This window comes from Cherax quadricarinatus, chromosome 11, assembly GCF_038502225.1.
Source record: "Cherax quadricarinatus isolate ZL_2023a chromosome 11, ASM3850222v1, whole genome shotgun sequence".
NCBI classification, from domain to species: domain Eukaryota; kingdom Metazoa; phylum Arthropoda; class Malacostraca; order Decapoda; family Parastacidae; genus Cherax; species Cherax quadricarinatus.
In genome coordinates this window covers 372,656-389,775 of record NC_091302.1, presented here as the reverse complement: position 1 = coordinate 389,775, position 17,120 = coordinate 372,656, and the positions used below count along the sequence as shown (strand labels likewise).

General features: G+C 44.7%; 1 protein-coding gene across 1 annotated transcript in view; it reads right to left on the bottom strand.

The window, feature by feature from the left end:
• LOC128687498 (uncharacterized) overlaps positions 1 to 17,120 on the bottom strand; it is a 257,247-nt gene that overhangs the window by 72,727 nt on the left and 167,400 nt on the right. Inside the window, exons 4-5 of the mRNA XM_070084187.1 lie at positions 10,393 to 10,564; positions 1,485 to 1,658 (exon numbers count right to left, since the gene is read on the bottom strand). Coding sequence (XP_069940288.1) covers positions 1,485 to 1,658; positions 10,393 to 10,564 — 346 coding nt within the window. The remainder of the gene's footprint in view (positions 1 to 1,484; positions 1,659 to 10,392; positions 10,565 to 17,120) is intronic.

Sequence of the window (17,120 nt, the reverse complement as noted above, 5' to 3'; positions counted from 1 at the left end):
CTATCTTCCTACCTGATACTAGAAGAACACACTCTACCTTCCTATCTGATACTGGAACACACTCTACCTTCCTATCTGATACTGGAACACACTCTACCTTCCTACCTGATATTAGAACACACTCTACCTTTCTATCTGATACTGGAACACACTCTACCTTCCTATCTGATATTAGAACACACTCTACCCTCCTACCTGATACTAGAAGAACAAACTCTACCTTTCTACCTGATACTAGAACACACTCTACATTCCTGCCTGATACTGGAACACACTCTACCTTCCTATCTTATATTAGAACACACTCTACATTCCTGCCTGATACTGGAACACACTCTACCTTTCTACCTGATACTAGAACACACTCTACATTCCTGCCTGATACTGGAACACACTCTACCTTCCTACCTGATACTGGAACACACTCTACCTTACTACCTGATATTAGAACACACTCTACCTTCCTACCTGATACTAGAAGAACACACTCTACCTTCCTATCTGATACTGGAACACACTCTACCTTCCTACCTGATATTAGAACACACTCTACCTTCCTACCTGATACTAGAAAACACTCTACCTTCCTACCTGATATTAGAACACACTCTACCTTCCTACCTGATACTAGAAAACACTCTACCTTCCTACCTGATATTAGAACACACTCTACCTTCCTACCTGATACTAGAACACACTTTACATTCCTACCTGATATTAGAACACACTCTACCTTCCTATCTGGTACTGGAACACACTCTACCTTCCTACCTGATACTAGTAGAACACACTCTACCTTCCTACCTGATACTAGTAGAACACACTCTACCTTCCTACCTGATACTGGAACACACTCTACCTTCCTACCTGATACTAGTAGAACACACTCTACCTTCCTATCTGATACTGGAACACACTCTACATTCCTACCTGATATTAGAACACACTCTACCTTCCTACATGATACTAGAAGAACACACTCTACCTTCCTATCTGATACTGGAACACACTCTACCTTCCTATCTGATACTGGAACACACTCTACCTTCCTACCTGATATTAGAACACACTCTACCTTTCTATCTGATACTGGAACACACTCTACCTTCCTATCTGATACTGGAACACACTCTACCTTCCTATCTTATATTAGAACACACTCTACCTTCCTACCTGATACTAGAAGAACACACTCTACCTTTCTACCTGATACTAGAACACACTCTATATTCCTCTCTGATACTGGACACACTCTACCTTCCTACCTGATACTAGAAGAACACACTCTACCTTCCTACCTGATACTAGTGGAACACACTCTACCTTCATACCTGATATTAGAACACACTCTACCTTCCTACCTGATACTAGAAAAACACACTCTACCTTCCTACCTGATACTAGAACACACTCTACATTCCTGCCTGATACTGGAACACACTCTTCCTTCCTACCTGATATCAGAACACACTCTACCTTCCTACCTGATAGTAGAACGCACTCTGCCTCCCCACTGCAGCCTCCAGGTCGTAACTTATAAGGGACGTGTACTGGGAAAGTGACACTGGTTGTGATCCGTCAAGAATCACATCGAAAGGTTCGTCAGGATACATTTCCATCCAGAGTTTCCGAGTTCTCTTGTGAGCCTTCTTCAGCGCCTGCAAGAAACCAATGCTGTCTGAGACCGACTGAGAATGGCGTAGTTCAAAACAAGTTTGATCATTTGTGTCTGTTTGAAAGTCATGAGATGATGTGGGATGTTGATCAATAATAACTGAGTAATATAGGAGGTTGTAATGTTGTAAAGTGAGAACAGTAAAGACCCACGAGTGAAGTTAGTAATATAATTAGCAATACTAAGGTCATGTTCACAGCATTAACACTAGCTGGAGTGAAGGCAACAAACTTATATTTAACCAACGTGGACCGATTTACAGCCAACATTACGACACCTTCAGTTCAGAGATCTAGTGTTTGAACGATGGCAGTCTCTTCTGTATAAGAGACATTGTTTGTTCTGTCTGCCAGACACCTGGTGTGTACGGTCTGTTACACACCTGGTGTGTACGGTCTGCTACACACCTGGTGTGTACGGTCTGCTACACACCTGGTGTGTACGGTCTGCTACACACCTGGTGTGTACTGTCTGTTACACACCTGGTGTGTACGGTCTGTTACACACCTGGTGTGTACAGTCTGCTACACACCTGGTGTGTATGGTCTCTTACACACCTGGTGTGTACAGTCTGCTACACACCTGGTGTGTACAGTCTGCTACACACCTGGTATGTACGGTCTACTACACACCTGATGTGTGTGGTGTCTTGATAAAAATGTTGCTAGAGATTAGCTAGAAATCACACTAGAACGTTTATAAACAAGGGAACAAGCTGTACGGGCTGGGCTAGTTGGTTAGAGAATTAGCCTGCTAGTTATGGGACTAGTTTAAGTAGATGAGTCTAGTCCAGTTTGTTCCCTAGTTAAGATATGATTAGTTGCGATTTTTAACAAGGGGAGAGTTAGTCACCAAGGATAAACCAGGGTAGGGAGAGTTAGTCACCCAGGATAAACCAGGGTAGGGAGAGTTAGTCACCCAGGATAAACCAGGGTAGGGAGAGTTAGTCACCCAGGATAAACCAGGGTAGGGAGAGTTAGTCACCCAGGATAAACCAGGGTAGGGAGAGTTACTCACCCAGGATAAACCAGGGTAGGGAGAGTTAGTCACCCAGGATAAACCAGGGAAGGGAGACTTAGTCACCCAGGATAACATAGGGTAGGGAGAGTCAGTCACCCAGGATAACCCAGGGTAGGGAGAGTTAGTCACCCAGGAAAACCCAGGGTAGGGAGAGTTAGTCACCCAGTATAAACCAGGGTAGGGAGACTTAGTCACCCAGGATAACCCAGGGTAGGGAGAGTTAGTCACCCAGGATAACCCAGGGTAGGGAGAGTTAGTCACCGAGGATAACCCAGGGTAGGGAGATTTAGTCACTCAGGATAACCCAGGGTAGGGAGTGTTAGTCACCCAGGATAACCCAGGGTAGGGAGATTTAGTCACCCAGGATATCCCAGGGTAGGGAGTGTTAGTCACCCAGGATAACTCAGGGTAGGGAGGGTTAGTCACCCAGGATAACCCAGGGTAGGGAGTGTTAGTCACCCAGGATAACCCAGGGTAGGGAGGGTTAGTCACCCAGGATAACCCAGGATAGGGAGTGTTAGTCACCCAGGATAACTCAGGGTAGGGAGGGTTAGTCACCCAGGATAACCCAGGGTAGGGAGTGTTAGTCACCCAGGATAACCCAGGGTAGGGAGTGTTAGTCACCCAGGATAACCCAGGGTAGGGAGTGTTAGTCACCCAGGATAACCCAGGGTAGGGAGTGTTAGTCACCCAGGATAACCCAGGGTATGGAGTGTTAGTCACCCAGGATAACCCATGATATGGAGTGTTAGTCACCCAGGATAATCAAGGGTAGGGAGGGTTAATCACCCAGGATAACCCAGGGTAGGGAGTGTTAGTCACCCAGGATAACCCAGGGTAGGGAGTGTTAGTCACCCTGGATAATCCAGGGTAGGGAGTGTTAGTCACCCAGGATAAATCAGGGTAGGGAGTGTTAGTCACCCAGGATAACCCAGGGTAGGGAATGTTAGTCACCCAGGATAACCAAGGGTAGGGAGGGTTAATCACCCAGGATAACCCAGGGTAGGGAGTGTTAGTCACACAGGATAACGCAGGGTAGGGAGTGTTAGTCACCCAGGATAATCCAGGGTAGGGAGTGTTAGTCACCCAGGATAACCCCGGGCAGGGAGTGTTAGTCACACAGGATAACGCAGGGTAGGGAGTGTTAGTCACCCAGGATAATCCAGGGTAGGGAGTGTTAGTCACCCAGGATAACCCCGGGCAGGGAGTGTTAGTCACCCAGGATAACCCAGGGTAGGTAGGGTTAGTCATCCAGGATAACCCAGGGTAGGGAGGGTTAGTCACCCAGGATAACCCAGGGTAGGGAGGGTTAGTCACCCAGGATAACCCAGGGTAGGGAGTGTTAGTCACCCAGGATAACCCAGGGTATTGAGTGTTAGTCACCGAGAATAACCCAGGGTAGGTAGGGTTAGTCATCCAGGATAACCCAGGGTAGGGAGTGTTAGTCACCCAGGATAACCCAGGGTTGGGAGTGTTTGTCACCCAGGATAACCCAGGGTAGTGAGGGTTAGTCACCCAGGATAACCCAGGGTAGGGAGGGTCAGTCACCCAGGATAACCCTGGGTAGGGAGGGTTAGTCATCCATGATAACTCGGGGTAGGGAGGGTTAGCCACCCAGGATAACCCAGGGTAGGCAGTGTTAGTCACCCAGGATAACCCAGGGTAGGGAGTGTTAGTCACCCAGGATAACCCAGGGTAGGGAGGGTTAGTCACCCAGGATAACCCAGGGTAGGGAGTGTTAGTCACCCAGGATAACCCAGGGTAGAAAGTGTTAATCACCAAGGATAACCCAGGGCAGGGAGTGTTAGTCACCCAAGATAACTCGGGGTAGGGAGGGTTAGTCACCCAGGATAACCCAGTGTAGGGAGTGTTAGTCACCCAGGATAACCCAGGGTTGGGAGGGTGAGTCGCCTAGGATAACCCAAGCTAGGTAGGGTTAGTCACCTAGGACAACCCAAGATAGGGAGTGTTAGTCACCCAGGATAACCCAGGGTAGTGAGAGTTATTCACCCAGGATAACCCAGGGTAAGGAGGGTTAGTCACCCAGGATAACCCTGGGTAGGGAGGTTAGTCACCCAGGATAACCCAGTGTAGGGAGTGTTAGCCACCCAGGATAAACCAGGGTTTACGAGGGTTAATCACCAAGGATAACCCAGGGTAGGGAATGTTAGTCACCCAGGATAACCCAGGGTAGGGAGGGTTAGTCACCCAAGATAACCCAGGGTAGGGAGAGTTAGTCACCCAGGAAAACCCAGGGTATGGAGTGTTAGTCACCCAGGATAACCCAGGGTAGGGAGTGTTAGTCACCCAGGATAACCCAGGTTAGGGAGGGTTAGTCACCCAGGAAACCCAGGGTATGGAGGGTTAGTCACCCAGGATAATCCAGGGTAGGGAGTGTTAGTCAACCAGGATAACCCAGGGCAGGGAGGGTTAGTCACCCAGGATAACACAGGGTAGGGAGTGTAAGGCCCCCAGGATAACCCAGGGTAAGGAGGGTTAGACACCCAGGATAACCCAGGGTAGGGACGGTTAGTCACCCAGGATTACCCAGGGTAGGGAGTGTTAGTCACCCAGGATAACCCAGGGTAGGGAGTGTTAGTGACCCATGATAACCCAGGGTAGGGAGTGTTAGTCACCCAGGATAACCCAGGGTAGGGAGGGTTAGTCACCCAGGATAACTCAGGGTAGGGAGGGTTATTCACCCAGGATAACCCAGGGTAGGGAGGGTTAGTCACCAAGGATAACCCAGGGTAGGGAGTGTTAGTCACACAGGATAACTCAGAGTAGGGAGTGTTAGTCACCCAGGATAACTCGGGGTAGGGAGTGTTAGTCACCCAGGATAACCCATGGTGGGGAGTGTTAGTCACCCAGGATAACCCAGGGTAGGGAGTGTTAGTCACCCAGGATAACTCGGGGTAGGGAGTGTTAGTCACCCTGGATAACCCATGGTATGGAGTGTTAGTGATCCAGGATAACCCAGGGTAGGGAGAGTTAGTCACCCAGGATAACGCAGGGTAGGGAGTGATAGTCACCCAGGATAACCCAGGGTAGGGAGTGTTACTCACCCAGGATAACCCATGGTAGGGAGTGTTAGTCACCCAGGAAAACCCAGGGTAGGTAGGGTTAGTCACCCAGGATAACCCAGGGTAGGGAGTGTTAGTCACCCAGGATAACCCAGGGTAGGGAGGGTGAGTCGCCTAGGATAACCCAAGCTAGGTAGGGTTAGTCACCCAGGATAACCCAAGGTAGGGAGTGTTAGTCACCCAGGATAACCCAGGGTAGTGAGAGTTAGTCACCCAGGATAACCCAGGGTAGGGAGGGTTAGTCACCCAGGATAACCCTGGGTAGGGAGGGTTAGTCACCCAGGATAACCCAGTGTAGGGAGTGTTAGCCACCCAGGATAACCCAGGGTTTACGAGGGTTAATCACCCAGGATAACCCAGGGTAGGGAATGTTAGTCACCCAGGATAACCCAGGGTAGGGAGGGTTAGTCACCCAGGATAACCCAGGGTAGGGAGAGTTAGTCACCCAGGATAACCCAGGGTATGGAGTGTTAGTCACCCAGGATGACCCAGGGTAGGGAGTGTTAGTCACCCAGGATAACCCAGGGTAGGGAGGGTTAGTCACCCAGGAAACCCAGGGTAGGGAGGGTTAGTCACCCAGGATAATCCAGGGTAGGGAGTGTTAGTCAACCAGGATAACCCAGGGCAGGGAGGGTTAGTCACCCAGGATAACACAGGGTAGGGAGTGTTAGGCCCCCAGGATAACCCAGGGTAAGGAGGGTTTGTCACCCAGGATAACCCAGGGTAGGGACGGTTAGTCACCCAGGATTACCCAGGGTAGGGAGTGTTAGTCACCCAGGATAACCCAGGGTAGGGAGTGTTAGTGACCCATGATAACCCAGGGTACTGAGTGTTAGTCACCCAGGATAACCCAGGGTAGGGAGGGTTAGTCACCCAGGATAACTCAGGGTAGGGAGTGTCAGTCACCCAGGATAACCCCGGGTAGGGAGAGTCAGTCACCCAGGATAACCCAGGGTAGGGGGTGTTAGTCGCCCAGGATAACCCAGAGTAGGGAGAGTTAGTCACCCAGGATAACCCAGTGTTGGGAGTGTTAGTCACCCAGGATAACTCGGGGTAGGAAGTGCTAGTCACCCTGGATAACCCAGGGTAGGGAGGGTTAATCACCCAGGATAAACCAGGGTTGGTAGGGTTAATCACCCAGCATAACCCAGGGTAGGGAGGGTTAGTCACCAAGGATAACCCAGGGTAGGGAGGGTTAGTCACCCAGGATAACCCGGGGTTGGGACTGTTAGTCACCCAGGATAAGCCAGGGTAGGGAGGGTTAGTCATCCATGATAACTCGGGGTAGGGAGGGTTAGCCACCCAGGATAACCCAGGGTAGGCAGTGTTAGTCACCCAGGATAACCCAGGGTAGGGAGTGTTAGTCACCCAGGATAACCCAGGGTAGGGAGGGTTAGTCACCCAGGATAACCCAGGGTAGGGAGTGTTAGTCACCCAGGATAACACAGGGTAGAAAGTGTTAGTCACCAAGGATAACCCAGGGCATGGAGTGTTAGTCACCCAGGATAAGTCGGGGTAGGGAGTGTTAGTCACCCAGGATAACCCAGTGTAGGGAGTGTTAGTCACCCAGGATAACCCAGGGTTGGGAGGGTTAGTCACCCAGGATAACCCAGGGTAGGGAGTGTTAGTCACCCAGGATAACCCAGGGTAGGGAGTGTTAGTCACCCAGGATAACCCAGGGTAGGGAGGGTTAGTCACCCAGGATAACCCAGGGTAGGGAGGGTTAGTCACCCAGGATAACCCAGGGTAGGGAGTGTTAGTCACCCAGGATAACTCAGGGTATTGAGTGTTAGTCACCGAGGATAACGCAGGGTAGGTAGGGTTAGTCATCCAGGATAACCCAGGGTAGGGAGTGTTAGTCACCCAGGATAACCCAGGGATGGGAGTGTTTGTCACCCAGGATAACCCAGGGTAGTGAGGGTTAGTCACCCAGGATAACCCAGGGTAGGGCGGGTCAGTCACCCAGGATAACCCTGGGTAGGGAGGGTTAGTCATCCATGATAACTCGGGGTAGGGAGGGTTAGCCACCCAGGATAACCCAGGGTAGGCAGTGTTAGTCACCCAGGATAACTCAGGGTAGGGAGTGTTAGTCACCCACGATAACCCAGGGTAGGGAGTGTTAGTCACCCAGGATAACCCAGGGTAGGGAGTGTTAGTCACCCACGATAACCCAGGGTAGGGAGTGTTAGTCACCCAGGATAACCCAGGGTAGAAAGTGTTAGTCACGAAGGATAACTCAGGGTAGGGAGTGTTAGTCACCCAGGATAACCCAGGGTAGGGAGTGTTAGTCACCCAGGATAACCCAGGGTAGAAAGTGTTAGTCACGAAGGATAACCCAGGGCATGGAGTGTTAGTCACCCAGGATAACTCGGGGTAGGGAGGGTTAGTCACCCAGGATAACCCAAGGTAGGGAGTGTTAGTCACCCAGGATAACCCAGGGTAGGGAGTGTTAGTCACCCAGGATAACCCAGGGTAGGGAGGGTTAGTCACCCAGGATAACCCAGGGTAGGGAGTGTTAGTCACCCAGGATAACCCAGGGTAGAAAGTGTTAATCACCAAGGATAACCCAGGGCAGGGAGTGTTAGTCACCCAAGATAACTCGGGGTAGGGAGGGTTAGTCACCAGGATAACCCAGTAGGGAGTGTTAGTCACCCAGGATAACCCAGGGTAGGGTGAGTCGCCTAGGATAACCCAAGCTCACCTAGGACAACCCAAGATAGGGAGTGTTAGTCACCCAGGATAACCCAGGGTAGGGAGTGGATAACCCAGGGTAGGATCACCCAGGATAACCCAGGGTAGGGAGGTTAGTCACCCAGGATAACCCAGTGTAGGGAGTGTTAGCACCCAGGATAACCAGGGTTTACGAGGGTTAATCACCAAGGATAACCCAGTGTAGGGAGTGTTAGTCACCCAGGATAACCCAGGGTAGGGAGGGTTAGTCACCCAAGATAACCCAGGGTAGGGAGTGTTAGTCACCCAGGATAACCCAGGGTAGGGAGTGTTAGTCACCCAGGATAACCCAGGGTAGGGAGTGTTAGTCACCCAGGATAACCCAGGGTAGGGAGGGTTAGTCACCCAGGATAACCCAGGGTAGGGAGTGTTAGTCACCCAGGATAACTCAGGGTAGGGAGTGTTAGTCACCCAGGATAACCCAGGGTAGGGAGTGTTAGTCACCCAGGATAACCCAGGGTAGGGAGTGTTAGTCACCCAGGATAACCCAGGGTAGGGAGTGTTAGTCACCCAGGATAACCCAGGGTAGGGAGGGTTAGTCACCCAGGATTACCCAGGGTAGGGAGTGTTAGTCACCCAGGATAACCCAGGGTAGGGAGTGTTAGTGACCCATGACAACCCAGGGTAGGGACTGTTAGTCACCCAGGATAACCCAGGGTAGGGAGTGTTAGTCACCCAGGATACCCCAGGGTAGGGAGGGTTAGTCACCCAGGATAACTCAGGGTAGGGAGGGTTATTCACCCAGGATAACCCAGGGTAGGGAGTGTTAGTCACCCAGGATAACAAAGGGTAGGGTATGTTAGCAACCCAGGATAACCCATTGTAGGGAATGTTAGTTACCCTTGATAACCGAGGGTAGGGAGTGTTAGTCACCAGGATAACCCAGGGTAGGGAGTGTTAGTCACCAGAATAACCCATGGTAGGGAATGTTACTCACCCAGGATAACCAAGGGTAGGGAATGTTAGTCACCCAGGATAACTCAGGGTAGGGAGTGTTAGTCACCCAGGATAACTCAGTGTAGGGAGTGTTAGTCACCCAGGATAAGCCAGGGTAGGGAGTGTTAGTCACCCAGGATAAGCCAGGGTAGGGAATGTTAGTCACCCAGGATAACCCAGGGTAGGGAGGGTTAGTCACCCAGGATAACCCAGGGTAGAGAGGGTTAGCTACCCAGGATAACCCATGGTAGAGAGGGTTAGCTACCCAGGATAACCCATGGTAGAGAGGGTTAGCTACCCAGGATAACCCATGGTAGAGAGGGTTAGCTACCCAGGATAACCCATGGTAGAGAGGGTTAGCTACCCAGGATAACCCATGGTAGAGAGGGTTAGCTACCCAGGATAACCCATGGTAGAGAGGGTTAGCTACCCAGGATAACCCATGGTAGAGAGGGTTAGCTACCCAGGATAACCCATGGTAGAGAGGGTTAGCTACCCAGGATAACCATGACAGCCTCAGTAGTAGCAGCCCACACCTGCTGACCCCTGCTCACCTAGCAGTAAGTAGGTACTTGCGTGGTAGTCATCTTACACCTGCTGTCACTTTTCACCTAGCAGTAAGTAGGTACTTGGGTGTTAGTCACCTTACACCCGCTGTCACTGTTCACCAAATGTAAGTAGGTACCTGGGTGTTACTCACCTTACACCTACTGTCACTGTTCACCTAGCAGTAAGTTGGTACCTGGGTGTTGGTCACCTTACATAAGGTAAGGTATGATAACAGGTCAAGCACCATATGCAACAGATATCAGGTCCCTAAATGCTGCAACTGACAAAATATCAACGTCAGTTGCCAGGTTCAAACGTCAGCTTCTAGCTTCAAACGTCAGATACAAGCTTCAAAGGTCAGCTTTGAGCTTCAATGTTAAGAAACAAGCTTCAACTCACCTTCAGCTTGAAAAGCTTGTGGTCAACAATCTGGCCAACAATGTTGTGACAGTCTCGTACATAGTGTTCAGGAGCCAGCATGTGCACGTACCAGACCCAGTGTACGTCTGACGGAGGCGCCAGGATCTTCTCTGTGCAGTTAGCAGCCAGAGGCAGCCAGAGTAGCTCATACCTGCAACACCCGTGTTATTGTTAGCAGCCAGAGTAGCTCATACCTGCAACACCCGTGTTATTGTTAGCAGCCAGAGTAGCTCATACCTGCAACACCCGTGTTATTGTTAGCAGCCAGAGTAGCTCATACCTGCAACTCCCGCGTTATTGTCAGCAGCCAGAGTAGCTCATACCTGCAACACCCGCGTTATTGTTAGCAGCCAGAGTAGCTCATACCTGCAACACCCGCGTTATTGTTAGCAGCCAGAGTAGCTCATACCTGCAACACTCGCGTTATTGTTAGCAGCCAGAGTAGCTCATACCTGCAACACTCGCGTTATTGTTAGCAGCCAGAGTAGCTCATAGCTACAGTCAGAGGAAGCCAGTAGTAGTAATAGTAATAGTGGTAATAATAGTAGTAACAGTAGTAGTAGTTGTATTAGTAACAGTAGTAGTAATAATAGTAGTAGTAATAATAGTAGTAGTAATAATAGTAGTAGTAATAATAGTAGCAGTAATAATAGTAGCAGTAATAATAGTAGTAGTAATAATAGTAGTAGTAATAATAGTAGTAGTAATAATAGTAGTAGTAATAATAGTAGTAGTAATAATAATAGTAGTAATAATAGTAGTAGTAATAATAGTAGTAGTAATAATAGTAGTAGTAATAATAGTAGTAGTGATAATAGTAGTAGTGATAATAATAGTAGTGATAATAGTAGTAGTAATAATAGTAGTAGTAGCAATAGTAGTAGTAATAATATTAATAGTAATAGTAGTAGTAGTAATAATAGTAGTAGTAATAATAGTAGTAGTAATAATAGTAGCAGAAATAATAGTAGTAATGGTGGTGGTAATGTGATGGTAGTAATAATGCGTCAAGTAATAATAAATAATGTTAGTAATGTGAGTGGCAGTGAGTGGTGGTGTGTGTGGTGTTAGTGATAATGGTGAGTGAGTGAGTGATAGTGTTGGTAAATATTGGTGGTATTGGTGGTGGTGAGTGATGATAGTGGTGGTGGTGGTATTGGTGAGTATTGGTGGTAGTGGTATTAGTGGTAGTGTGGTGGTAGTATTAATGGTGAGTGATGATAATGGTGGTAGTGGTAATGGTGGTGAGTGATATTAGTGATGATAGTAGTAGTAGTGATAAATAGTGATGATAATGTGGTAGTGGTAATGTGGCCAGAATAATGGTAGTAATGGTAGTGAGTAATGACAATTGGTAGTATTAATGGTAGTGATAATATTAGTGAAAATTAGTAGTAATAGTAGTAGTAATAATAGTATTAGTAATAATAGTAGTAGTAATAATAGTAGTAATAATAGTAGTAGAAATAAAGTAATAGTAATAATAGTAGTAGTAATAATAGTAGTAATAATAGTAGTAGAAATAACGTAATAGTAATAATAGTAGTAGTAATAATAGTAGTAGTAATAATAGTAGTAGTAATAATAATAGTTGTAATAATAGTAGTAGTAATAATAGTAGTAGTAATAATAGTAGTAATAATAGTAGTAATAATAGTAGTAGAAATAACGTAATAGTAATAATAGTAGTAGTAATAATAGTAATAGTAATAATAGTAGTAGTAATAATAGTAGTAGTAATAATAGTAGTAGTTTATAAACTAAAAGAGGAGGCAGTTAGGGTAAGATATAAACAGCTATTGGAGGATAGATGGGCTAATGAGAGCATAGGCAATGGGGTCGAAGAGGTATGGGCTAGGTTTAAAAATGTAGTGTTAGAGTGTTCAGCAGAAGTTTGTGGTTACAGGAAAGTGGGTGCAGGAGGGAAGAGGAGCGATTGGTGGAATGATGATGTAAAGAGAGTAGTAAGGGAGAAAAAGTTAGCATATGAGAAGTTTTTACAAAGTAGAAGTGATGCAAGGAGGGAAGAGTATATGGAGAAAAAGAGAGAAGTTAAGAGAGTGGTGAAGCAATGTAAAAAGAGAGCAAATGAGAGAGTGGGTGAGATGTTATCAACAAATTTTGTTGAAAATAAGAAAAAGTTTTGGAGTGAGATTAACAAGTTAAGAAAGCCTAGAGAACAAATGGATTTGTCAGTTAAAAATAGGAGAGGAGAGTTATTAAATGGAGAGTTAGAGGTATTGGGAAGATGGAGGGAATATTTTGAGGAATTGTTAAATGTTGATGAAGATAGGGAAGCTGTGATTTCGTGTATAGGGCAAGGAGGAATAACATCTTGTAGGAGTGAGGAAGAGCCAGTTGTGAGTGTGGGGGGAAGTTCGTGAGGCAGTAGGTAAAATGAAAGGGGGTAAGGCAGCCGGGATTGATGGGATAAAGATAGAAATGTTAAAAGCAGGTGGGGATATAGTTTTGGAGTGGTTAGTGCAATTATTTAATAAATGTATGGAAGAGGGTAAGGTACCTAGGGATTGGCAGAGAGCATGCATAGTTCCTTTGTATAAAGGCAAAGGGGATAAAAGAGAGTGCAAAAATTATAGGGGGATAAGTCTGTTGAGTGTACCTGGTAAGGTGTATGGTAGAGTTATAATTGAAAGAATTAAGAGTAAGACGGAGAATAGGATAGCAGATGAACAAGGAGGCTTTAGGAAAGGTAGGGGGTGTGTGGACCAGGTGTTTACAGTGAAACATATAAGTGAACAGTATTTAGATAAGGCTAAAGAGGTCTTTGTGGCATTTATGGATTTGGAAAAGGCGTATGACAGGGTGGATAGGGGGGCAATGTGGCAGATGTTGCAAGTGTATGGTGTAGGAGGTAGGTTACTGAAAGCAGTGAAGAGTTTTTACGAGGATAGTGAGGCTCAAGTTAGAGTATGTAGGAAAGAGGGAAATTTTTTCCCAGTAAAGGTAGGCCTTAGACAAGGATGTGTGATGTCACCGTGGTTGTTTAATATATTTATAGATGGGGTTGTAAGAGAAGTAAATGCGAGGGTCTTGGCAAGAGGCGTGGAGTTAAAAGATAAAGAATCACACACAAAATGGGAGTTGTCAGAGCTGCTCTTTGCTGATGACACTGTGCTCTTGGGAGATTCTGAAGAGAAGTTGCAGAGATTGGTGGATGAATTTGGTAGGGTGTGCAAAAGAAGAAAATTAAAGGTGAATACAGGAAAGAGTAAGGTTATGAGGATAACAAAAAGATTAGGTGATGAAAGATTGAATATCAGATTGGAGGGAGAGAGTATGGAGGAGGTGAACGTATTCAGATATTTGGGAGTGGACGTCTCAGCGGATGGGTCTATGAAAGATGAGGTGAATCATAGAATTGATGAGGGAAAAAGAGTGAGTGGTGCACTTAGGAGTCTGTGGAGACAAAGAACTTTGTCCTTGGAGGCAAAGAGGGGAATGTATGAGAGTATAGTTTTACCAACGCTCTTATATGGGTGTGAAGCGTGGGTGATGAATGTTGCAGCGAGGAGAAGGCTGGAGGCGTAGTAGTAGTAGTAGGAGTAGTAGTAGTAGTAGTAGTAGTAGTAGTAGTAGTAGTAGTAGTAGTAGTAGTAGTAGTAGTAGTAGTAGTAGTAGTAGTAGTAGTAGTAGTAGTAGTAGTAGTAGTAGTAGTAGTAGTAGTAGTAGTAGTAGTAGTAGTAGTAGTAGTAGTAGTAGTAGTAGTAGTAGTAGTAGTAGTAGTAGTAGTAGTAGTAGTAGTAGTAGTAGTAGTAGTAGTAGTAGTAGTAGTAGTAGTAGTAGTAGTAGTAGTAGTAGTAGTAGTAGTAGTAGTAGTAGTAGTAGTAGTAGTAGTAGTAGTAGTAGTAGTAGTAGTAGTAGTAGTAGTAGTAGTAGTAGTAGTAGTAGTAGTAGTAGTAGTAGTAGTAGTAGTAGTAGTAGTAGTAGTAGTAGTAGTAGTAGTAGTAGTAGTAGTAGTAGTAGTAGTAGTAGTAGTAGTAGTAGTAGTAGTAGTAGTAGTAGTAGTAGTAGTAGTAGTAGTAGTAGTAGTAGTAGTAGTAGTAGTAGTAGTAGTAGTAGTAGTAGTAGTAGTAGTAGTAGTAGTAGTAGTAGTAGTAGTAGTAGTAGTAGTAGTAGTAGTAGTAGTAGTAGTAGTAGTAGTAGTAGTAGTAGTAGTAGTAGTAGTAGTAGTAGTAGTAGTAGTAGTAGTAGTAGTAGTAGTAGTAGTAGTAGTAGTAGTAGTAGTAGTAGTAGTAGTAGTAGTAGTAGTAGTAGTAGTAGTAGTAGTAGTAGTAGTAGTAGTAGTAGTAGTAGTAGTAGTAGTAGTAGTAGTAGTAGTAGTAGTAGTAGTAGTAGTAGTAGTAGTAGTAGTAGTAGTAGTAGTAGTAGTAGTAGTAGTAGTAGTAGTAGTAGTAGTAGTAGTAGTAGTAGTAGTAGTAGTAGTAGTAGTAGTAGTAGTAGTAGTAGTAGTAGTAGTAGTAGTAGTAGTAGTAGTAGTAGTAGTAGTAGTAGTAGTAGTAGTAGTAGTAGTAGTAGTAGTAGTAGTAGTAGTAGTAGTAGTAGTAGTAGTAGTAGTAGTAGTAGTAGTAGTAGTAGTAGTAGTAGTAGTAGTAGTAGTAGTAGTAGTAGTAGTAGTAGTAGTAGTAGTAGTAGTAGTAGTAGTAGTAGTAGTAGTAGTAGTAGTAGTAGTAGTAGTAGTAGTAGTAGTAGTAGTAGTAGTAGTAGTAGTAGTAGTAGTAGTAGTAGTAGTAGTAGTAGTAGTAGTAGTAGTAGTAGTAGTAGTAGTAGTAGTAGTAGTAGTAGTAGTAGTAGTAGTAGTAGTAGTAGTAGTAGTAGTAGTAGTAGTAGTAGTAGTAGTAGTAGTAGTAGTAGTAGTAGTAGTAGTAGTAGTAGTAGTAGTAGTAGTAGTAGTAGTAGTAGTAGTAGTAGTAGTAGTAGTAGTAGTAGTAGTAGTAGTAGTAGTAGTAGTAGTAGTAGTAGTAGTAGTAGTAGTAGTAGTAGTAGTAGTAGTAGTAGTAGTAGTAGTAGTAGTAGTAGTAGTAGTAGTAGTAGTAGTAGTAGTAGTAGTAGTAGTAGTAGTAGTAGTAGTAGTAGTAGTAGTAGTAGTAGTAGTAGTAGTAGTAGTAGTAGTAGTAGTAGTAGTAGTAGTAGTAGTAGTAGTAGTAGTAGTAGTAGTAGTAGTAGTAGTAGTAGTAGTAGTAGTAGTAGTAGTAGTAGTAGTAGTAGTAGTAGTAGTAGTAGTAGTAGTAGTAGTAGTAGTAGTAGTAGTAGTAGTAGTAGTAGTAGTAGTAGTAGTAGTAGTAGTAGTAGTAGTAGTAGTAGTAGTAGTAGTAGTAGTAGTAGTAGTAGTAGTAGTAGTAGTAGTAGTAGTAGTAGTAGTAGTAGTAGTAGTAGTAGTAGTAGTAGTAGTAGTAGTAGTAGTAGTAGTAGTAGTAGTAGTAGTAGTAGTAGGAGTAGTAGTAGTAGTAGTAGTAGTAGTAGTAGTAGTAGTAGTAGTAGTAGTAGTAGTAGTAGTAGTAGTAGTAGTAGTAGTAGTAGTAGTAGTAGTAGTAGTAGTAGTAGTAGTAGTAGTAGTAGTAGTAGTAGTAGTAGTAGTAGTAGTAGTAGTAGTAGTAGTAGTAGTAGTAGTAGTAGTAGTAGTAGTAGTAGTAGTAGTAGTAGTAGTAGTAGTAGTAGTAGTAGTAGTAGTAGTAGTAGTAGTAGTAGTAGTAGTAGTAGTAGTAGTAGTAGTAGTAGTAGTAGTAGTAGTAGTAGTAGTAGTAGTAGTAGTAGTAGTAGTAGTAGTAGTAGTAGTAGTAGTAGTAGTAGTAGTAGTAGTAGTAGTAGTAGTAGTAGTAGTAGTAGTAGTAGTAGTAGTAGTAGTAGTAGTAGTAGTAGTAGTAGTAGTAGTAGTAGTAGTAGTAGTAGTAGTAGTAGTAGTAGTAGTAGTAGTAGTAGTAGTAGTAGTAGTAGTAGTAGTAGTAGTAGTAGTAGTAGTAGTAGTAGTAGTAGTAGTAGTAGTAGTAGTAGTAGTAGTAGTAGTAGTAGTAGTAGTAGTAGTAGTAGTAGTAGTAGTAGTAGTAGTAGTAGTAGTAGTAGTAGTAGTAGTAGTAGTAGTAGTAGTAGTAGTAGTAGTAGTAGTAGTAGTAGTAGTAGTAGTAGTAGTAGTAGTAGTAGTAGTAGTAGTAGTAGTAGTAGTAGTAGTAGTAGTAGTAGTAGTAGTAGTAGTAGTAGTAGTAGTAGTAGTAGTAGTAGTAGTAGTAGTAGTAGTAGTAGTAGTAGTAGTAGTAGTAGTAGTAGTAGTAGTAGTAGTAGTAGTAGTAGTAGTAGTAGTAGTAGTAGTAGTAGTAGTAGTAGTAGTAGTAGTAGTAGTAGTAGTAGTAGTAGTAGTAGTAGTAGTAGTAGTAGTAGTAGTAGTAGTAGTAGTAGTAGTAGTAGTAGTAGTAGTAGTAGTAGTAGTAGTAGTAGTAGTAGTAGTAGTAGTAGTAGTAGTAGTAGTAGTAGTAGTAGTAGTAGTAGTAGTAGTAGTAGTAGTAGTAGTAGTAGTAGTAGTAGTAGTAGTAGTAGTAGTAGTAGTAGTAGTAGTAGTAGTAGTAGTAGTAGTAGTAGTAGTAGTAGTAGTAGTAGTAGTAGTAGTAGTAGTAGTAGTAGTAGTAGTAGTAGTAGTAGTAGTAGTAGTAGTAGTAGTAGTAGTAGTAGTAGTAGTAGTAGTAGTAGTAGTAGTAGTA